Source organism: Benincasa hispida, chromosome 12 (assembly GCF_009727055.1).
Source record: "Benincasa hispida cultivar B227 chromosome 12, ASM972705v1, whole genome shotgun sequence".
Lineage (NCBI taxonomy): Eukaryota > Viridiplantae > Streptophyta > Magnoliopsida > Cucurbitales > Cucurbitaceae > Benincasa > Benincasa hispida.
The window spans coordinates 64,673,308-64,681,803 of NC_052360.1; the positions used below are offsets into that span (position 1 = coordinate 64,673,308).

Below are 8,496 nucleotides of genomic sequence, written 5' to 3' on the forward strand. Positions count from 1 at the left end.
ACATATTTGTAAAATATTGCTCATAAAGTAGGTCAATTTATAGCATCAGCTCTGGCGCATCTGGCCCAACTGATTACTGGGTCAGATCTTCTGGCCTACTTTCGAATGTAATTTATGGCCCAGTTCAGATACGACTATTGGGCCAGGTTTTTGGGCTTACTTTCAAACAGGAGGTTATGGGCCCAAAGCAGTAGGTATAACAGATTATGGCCCAGTATTTGGGCCTCCGTTCAACTGTTGGGCCAAGTGTTTGGGTCTCGTTTAAATAATAATTGCGGCCCAGTCTAGATTCGCTCTTCCCCACCAGCGAGAGAGGCAGGAGAGAGCGGGTTCTGTTGAGGTTTCAGTGACAGCAAAATTTGGTTCAAATTTTGCGTGTTGTCTTACGAACTAAGAACAGCTGAACAAAAATGGAGGTTCCAAAGGATCAAATCTCGACACTTCTTGACCAGGGACTCTACAGTTCAGCTCAAATGCTGGTAAACTTTCGTTTTCTGTCGCTTTCTCTTCAGTTCAATTAACTCACTTCATTACACAAACAAGCAAATTCACCTTCTCCATATTCGAAATTGGAGATCGGACTCAATCTGTTTTGGTGATTTTTCTTATCTTGTTCAGGGTTGCTTTCTTGTTTCATCGCCTGCTGCTAATGCAGAATCCAGTCCTCACCTCAAGTCTGAGAGCTTGGTTTGTGGTTCTGAATTCATTTACTTTCAATTCTACTCTTTTCAGTATTTCATCTTTAATCGCATTGTTTTTTGAAATAAATTTCTACACTCTAATCCATCTCATAGTTGGACCCTTTTTGACTCTGTTTCTTCTTTGCTAGGTGCTTCTTGGGGATGCATTATTTCGAGAAAGGGAGTATCGGAGAGCAATTGTAAGTCTCTGAGTTGATTAGATGCTGCTTGATTCAGGATTAGTTTTATGTAAATCATCTTTAATATCTTTTAGGGGTGTTTATTTTTTTTTGTTTTTGTTCTTTTAACTTTGTTGTATAACTTGGCAGCATACTTACAAGCAAGCCTTGCAATACTATAGGATTATTCCTAAACAAAATTCAACTACTACTAGAAGTTCTTTGCAGTCAAACAGGTCCTCTTCTCCAAACTCTTTTAACGTATCGGCCATTAATGAAAATGAGGTAGACTGAAATTGTTTCCTAATACATGGCTCAATTCTTTTATTCACTTATTATGTATGTTTTGTTTATTTTCCCTTCATCAGCTTCTTCTTCTTCTTCTTCTTCTTCTTTTTTTTTTTTTGTTCAAAGTGTTCTTAGATAAATTGTCTTTGAGGTGATTTCTTTTCCCTTTATAATTCATATTATGCCTTGATGTCGTTTCTACGGCAGGTGAAGTTTAAAATTGCGTCGTGTTATTGCGCATTAAGTGACAACAGAGCTGCTCTTGTAGAGGTCTCTCTCTCTATCTCTCTTTATCGCACACACATTCTACTTGATGTTAAGACTTCTGTCAGTTTTACCTTGCAGATGGAGGGAATTCCAAGTAAAGCAAGAAATTTGCAAATGAATCTTTTGTTGGGAAAGCTTTATAGATATGCCAGACATAACCGCGCCGCTATTGCATATTACAAGGAGTGCTTAAGGTTAGTCACGAAAGCAATTGCATTGTCCTTTGCTCATATGTATATAGGTACTTGGTTTTCCATTCATACCTTTTGTAAATCAACTATATTGGTGGTGGATTTTCTAAATAATAGAAGTCCATTTTTTTTCTTCTTATTCATGGATCCTGCACCATTGACAACCATATTTGTGACCGCTGACATAACAACTTCACTGACTGTTATCTATTCAGCTTACTTATTATGTGTTTGTCAACTAAAAAATTATGATACTTTCTCCCTCCCATTAAAACAATTCAGAATCACGCTCTAATACTTGCTTTTTTTCTTTTTTCTTTTTTCTTTTTAAACAGACATTGCCCTTATGTGTTTGAAGCTATTATAGCTTTAGCAGAACTTGGCGCTGCTGCCAAAGATATCATTTCGTTGTTTCCTCAGGTTTGTTTACAAATATATTGATAGAAAGAACTAACTGAATGTAGGAATACGTAGTTCTTAATTTTGTAGTTATATCTTTGTTCAAAATTGCAGTACTGCAAGTTTTTCAGTGTCATATGATAGTTCCATAATTTATTAGCATGTCAGAGTTGACGAATGATGAGTTCTACAGTTAGGTTTCAGAAGCTGCCGACCACTATGCTTAAGATAGGTTTAACGAGGTGTCAAAACCTGGCAGTCCAGTCTCTTGGTTTTGAGTCTCTGATTGTCTTTCTTTCTTTAAACCCTTACCCTATTACCATATTCATTGAACTTGTGTGAATCCAGCACCTTCGATAAAAGTATCCACAAAGATTCTTATGCTGTCTCCAAAATATTTACTTGCAATGTTGATGAAATTCCCATGATTAATCTAGTACAGATATTGAAATGACGACTTCAGTTTATGCATGTAGCATGAAGACCATTTGCATTGATGCTGGTTTTGTTTTATCATAATTTTTGTGTATAGAAAATTTAACATCATTTTACAATCTTCCTCTTTTGGTTTCTTTTGAATTTTATTTCAGACAACAAACAGAAGTGGCAAAACTCCTTTTGATCACTTCGACTCAAATCGCTGGCTGCCAGTAAGTGTTAGAAGAGATAAAGCAACTAACTATCTTCCACTGTTCATTCTTTACCATTGGCTTTAATTGTGAAATGAAGAAGCCCTTTCTTATTTGCTTAATTAGATAGCTTTTCCTGTTTATTTGTTTTTTGAGTTACACATTGGGGTGTGAGGATTTAAATCTCTGAACTCAAGAGATAGGGTAGATACCTTTACTACTGAGATGTGCTCGTGTTGGCTAAATCAAGTAGCTAGCTTTGATCTTAGTAGACTTTTAAGCTGTGCGTGCATGTGAGTTTGGAAGAACTTCCATTAAACAAATATAAGAATGAAAAGTTCAATTATTACTACCTTGTTAGCCAGACGAGAATAGGTTAATTTGAGTTCACATTAATTGATATAACATGCTTCTGAACTCAAATCCTGGTGTATTCCATGCTTGTATTTTACCATTCTTTTTGAAAAAATGTAATGGATAAAATACTGCCTGTATTTGATCACACGCAATCCAAATCAGAAATTGGTTGTTGAAATATTCGTCTGCCAAATATTTGTGTTTGCTCTATTTTGCAAATACAAATAAATTGTGCAATCTGCAGTAGATCATGGGCAAGTTCAGAATCACTTTATTGTGCTTTCTTAAAATTAAAAAAAAAAAGTGCTAATTTGTTCTTTTTAACAGCGCTATGTTGAGGGCCAGTGCTGCATTGCTTCAAATGATTACAAAGGTAAAATAATACCGGCTTCCCGTTTTTACTATCAAAGCTAAGCATGATTTATATCACTTTATCCCGTAAGCACTTGATACTATCCATCCTCATATGCAAATGTTATACAAAGTGGTTCATATGAGAAACTCAGATATCTTGGCTTTCTCGTTTCTCTCTATATTAATTTATTATTACTTTGTTTTAAAACTTTTGAAGGTGGTTTGGAGCTGTTTTTGGATTTGTTGCAACGTTTTCCCAATAATATTCACCTGTTACTTGAAATTGCAAAGGTGGGTTCTTGTGGTAACAAATCTAAGATTATTGATGTTCGATCTTGGGCAACCCTTTCCCCTCAAGCATATTCGGGGTTCATTCTGAAACGTAATGTTGAAGTTGGATGGAGTTTCTTACTTCTCTCTATATTGAAGTGGAGCTAGCTTATGTTACTTGCAGCTAAGGGAGAGAAATATCCATAATTGTTTTGGCAGTGGGCATTACATCACCTTTACGTGTGTGTTCTCTTTCATTTTTCTCATATTCTGTTTTGCTCTATGGTGCCCCTTCGTGACAATATATACATTTTTGCAAAAAGATTTCTTGTTCACTTATTGAATGTTCTGAGGCCTTCTGAACATTTCAAGCCTTAGTTGTTATATATCTTTGGTTAAAGTACCAGTTCAGTCCCCAAACTTTGAGGGTTGTCTATTTATTTAGTCATGAACTTTTAAATGTGTCTAATAGGTCCCTAAAATATCAATTTTGTATCTAATACATTCCTAACAAATTTGAATTTTATGTTAATGGGACTCGGAACTTTCAATTTTGTGTCTCGTAGATTTTTGAATTTTAAAAATATCAAGATTCATGTACCAAAGGATACAAGCCTCAAAGTTTATGGACTGCATTGTAATTTAACATATATCTTTTCATCTATTGGTGCGTCATATTTTATTTGGCAATATGGAATGTTATATAGACGGTAAATAAAAAAGAAACTTTTTCGACCTATCCACCTGACAGACATGCTAACAACTATGTGTCTAGGTTGAAGCCATCATAGGAAAAAAAGATGAGGCCATCATGAATTTTGAGAAGGTAACGGTGAAATGTCAGCATAATGATGATAATGATCAACTGTTTTTATTTCCCGATGACATTTAATTTAATGTTATTATAGGCACGATCAATTGATCCATATATTGTAACATATATGGATGAATATGCAATGCTTCTGAAGATAAAGTCTGATTATTCAATGCTAAACAAGTTAGTCCATGACTTGTTAAATATTGATCCTACAAGACCAGAAGTTTTTGTGGCTTTGTCTGTATTGTGGGAAACGAAAGATGAGAGGGGAGCCTTGGCTTATGCTGAAAAGGTTTGTTATGATAATAGAGCTTTGGGATTTGTTTTATTTTCTATATTTACTAACATTCATACTGCTAATAATCAGAGCATCCGAATTGATGAAAGGCATATAACAGGTTTCATCATGAAGGTATTTATTAAATATACTTATGCAAAGAGGCCTGAATAGAATGCCCACCACAATATCAAACATCTCAATTTTCGAGTTTCTACTTTCAGGGAAACCTGCTATTAGCAATGAAGCAGCCAGAAGCAGCTGTTAGTGCTTTCAGGAATGCTCAAGAATTGAGACCTGATATTCGCTCATATCAAGGTGCAGCTTTTAAGGGGAAAATATTATACATTTTATCATATAGCTCCCAATTTTACATTCAGTTTGTTATTCATATTTTGCATTTGTGAATGCAATCCAACTGAAAATGTATTTCGTTTTCTAAGATGCTTAACTTTCAAATGGTTGTGAATTCACTTTTGGCTGCAGGCTTGGTCCACTCTTATCTGGCTCTGTCTAAAATGAAAGAGGCATTGTATGCTGCCCGGGAGGCAATGAAAGCAATGCCTCAATCTGCAAAGGCTCTAAAATTAGTTGGAGATGTACATGCTAGTAACTCAGGTGGTAGAGAGAAGGTACATGGTTTAAACATTTCTTCTGTAGTAGTTCAGGCTTGGAGACTGCCATTAGCAAATATTTTTCATATTTGGATCTGACATGGAATTTTTAATAGGCCAAGAAGTTTTATGAGTCAGCCCTTAGGCTGGAACCTGGTTACCTTGGAGCGGCATTAGCTTTGGCAGAGCTCCATGTGATTGAAGGTCGAAATGGGGATGCTGTATCCTTACTGGAGAGGTACCTTAAGGACTGGGCTGATGATTCTCTTCACGTAAAACTAGCTCAAGTATTTGCCGCCACAAATATGCTGCAAGAGGCTTTATCTCACTATCAAGCTGCATTAAGGTGAAACCTTATGTACAATGCTTTCTGTCGTTTCTCTTGTTCTAAGAGTGGAAAAGCATATACCCCCCACCCCAAAATTAACCGAAGCTATCCAGCTTATGCACAGTCGCAGTTATGTACCACTAACAACCTCACTGAACATTGCTCTCTCAACCCTAGTTGGGCCGATTCGCTAACTAAACATTATACTATCACATTCCCTCTCCCCTTGCACACTTATGTGCTCATCGGCGCGTCCTTCAGATGTGGATCATCCGAGGGACATTAGTATGGCATACTTCTCCTGTTTGAATCGGAGTTTGAAACCTAACTTCTTCTCAGGAGGATAAATGGAACGATTTGGGCGAGATCCAACTTTCTGTTCACTTGTGGGTTCCAGGCGCTCCGGGGGGACCACCTCGTCTCCTCTCTTCTTGAGAATCCATACATCCCTTGTTGTTACGCCATCACCATTGGAGGCCATCCTCCACTCCACTACCCCACCACCAAGAATTACAAAGCATCAGTTTTCCAATGGTTTTTGCACAATTGTTGTATTTCTAGGTCCTCTGAAACATTAGGTGCCATCATGGCTCATGATTTTATGTATCTCAAATAGATTTCCTTTCACATGCTCAATTCTCTCTATATAATGCTTGTGTATCCAAAAGGAGTTCCTCCAGAACCCAATGGACAGCAACAAGTACTTACGATCTCTTGCGTTGAAAATATTCGACTTAGTTTGCCGTGAAGATGTTATGTTTCTTTATTGAAACAGTCTAGCTGCTGCAAGCTCAACCTAACATTATTACCTTAAATCCGTTTCTAATTTTATTAGTTTTTCTTGTGTATTTTATCCTCAGCTTTCTTGCTTTTGGAGTGGTATTTACTGACAATTGCCTTTTTTTCATATGGCATGTATTTATTTGGTTTATTAATCATGTATAGGATGAATCCCCAGAACGAAGCTGCCAAGAGAGGTCTAGAGCGCTTAGAAAAACAAATGAAGGTTTGCTTTTAAGCTTTAAATTTTCAGAATATTTATAACTCCTAAATGCTTTCTACTTTTCTTCAAAGCAAGAAGTTGAACATTACTTTACTTCATTCAAGCATGGTCTAGTCCTAGGAAAGGCACCGAATATGATTTTTCCTTTAGTGGGAAGAGGGAATTAGAACAGGAACAGCTCATTGAAATGCTATTGCAGGGAGTGGATCCTGATGCACCTGAAGATGATGAAGACAATGAGGTCGATGATGCTGATGGAGACCAAGAAGAAGCCGAACTCTTATGAGTAACAATTCGATACACGATGTTTACTTTTGCAAGTAACAATTCAGATAATGACTCTCCGTTGTTTTCTTTCAAGAGTAAATAGTAACTCGTACACGTGCGAATGTGAAATATTTGGAGTTAGAACTGCAAATTACGTACCTGGCTTGGAAGCGGCATTTTGAACTGTTATTTTCAGAATTGCATTAGAAAGAACTGCAACACAGTCACAACCATTCACGAAAATCTCTCACAATTGCTCATACAGTTTTACATTGTCAAAATCGAGCAGAAGAAAGTTGCCAAAATCATAGACGAAGAAGCATTCCAATTGAGTAGCTATAATTCCATGACTACGAAGCATCCATTTCTGTCCATCGTCGCGTTTAACTGTGAATGCTATAATCTGTATGTATTTATTTTACCTGATGAAGTGACAAATGAAGAGCAGTCTTTCTTGTAACTTATGTACACAAGATCATTGATTGTATTAAGCTAGAAGCCTGTATATTCATCTATGTATCATCTGACTTAAATACTCAGTTTTGCATTATTAATGGATTTCAAACTAAGTTTGTCAATTGTAATATATCACTTTGCAGATGGAAGAATTAGCCTAGTTTTTATACTTATAAAATTTTTATTACTAGGTAAACCAAAATATTACATTACATTACATTGAAGTCACCAAAAAAGGACTTACATAAAGACTTTTTAAGTAAACTCTCTGTGCCATTTCTGCCTATACGTAGTAAACCTTGGCTATGTCAAAGTTACATTGAGTTGATCAAGTTAGAGAGGGCAAGAAGGTTTAAACCCATAAAGCACCAGCCTTCCTAAGCATGGGGATCAAGTTCCGCTTAAGATGAAGGCTCATGACTTCATTAGCGCCACCGACCAGTTCCCCACCAATGAACACGGCAGGCACCGCAGGGTTGCAACCAATGCGGAGGAGAGCTTGCTCTATCTCTTTCCCTCTCGGAAGCTCATCGAGCTCGTACACTGTGGGGTTAACTCCAAAATCACACAAGAGTGTCTTGATAGAATGGCTCATACAACAACTGTTCTTACTGAAAACCACCACTGGCCTATCAGAAACCAACTTGTTCACAGTCTCCATTGATATTAGTTTGAGAGCTTAGAACTGAATGCTAAGAAAGCAAAGAAGGAATTATGAAGTAAATGGGTTGGGAATGAAGTGAGGAATGAAGGGGGGAAATGGGGTTATTTATATAGGATTTTGTGAGGAGAGAGATATAGAGAATGTTGGAATTTAAGAAGGAGAGATATTTGAAAGAGCTGGAAACTTCCAAGCCACTCTTTTGAAGGGTTATAGTATAAAGTTGGGATATTGAAAAATGAAAGAGCAAACAGCTTCGAATCTTTGCATAAATATGTGAAGAAGAAAAAAAAAACAGAGACGTGTCCTTTGTACGGTTTCCATATACAAAACTCTCCAGTACTTCTAAATTCCTTTTACAATCAGATCACATTTCCTTTTTCTCCAATCTTTTCACCGTCCAATTCGGTTTATTCTCTCTCTTTATTCATTAATATATATATATATATATATATAGTC

General features: G+C 36.6%; 2 protein-coding genes across 2 annotated transcripts; one reads left to right on the forward strand and one right to left on the reverse strand.

The window, feature by feature from the left end:
* Positions 1 to 307: 307 nt before the first annotated feature.
* LOC120067785 (anaphase-promoting complex subunit 7) lies at positions 308 to 7,489 on the forward strand. Its single transcript, XM_039019369.1, has 18 exons — positions 308 to 479; positions 619 to 687; positions 830 to 880; positions 1,010 to 1,144; positions 1,355 to 1,417; positions 1,493 to 1,608; positions 1,941 to 2,025; positions 2,595 to 2,654; positions 3,318 to 3,363; positions 3,562 to 3,635; positions 4,390 to 4,440; positions 4,523 to 4,723; positions 4,799 to 4,843; positions 4,933 to 5,026; positions 5,195 to 5,340; positions 5,439 to 5,668; positions 6,596 to 6,656; positions 6,853 to 7,489. The coding sequence occupies exons 1-18, from the start codon at positions 411 to 413 to the stop codon at positions 6,937 to 6,939; spliced, it is 1,683 nt and encodes a 560-aa protein (XP_038875297.1). The 5' UTR covers positions 308 to 410; the 3' UTR covers positions 6,940 to 7,489.
* A 106-nt stretch (positions 7,490 to 7,595) lies between these two features.
* Positions 7,596 to 8,131, reverse strand: LOC120067786 (monothiol glutaredoxin-S2-like). Its single transcript, XM_039019370.1, has one exon. The coding sequence runs from the start codon at positions 8,035 to 8,037 to the stop codon at positions 7,729 to 7,731; it is 309 nt and encodes a 102-aa protein (XP_038875298.1). The 5' UTR covers positions 8,038 to 8,131; the 3' UTR covers positions 7,596 to 7,728.
* Positions 8,132 to 8,496: the final 365 nt, after the last annotated feature.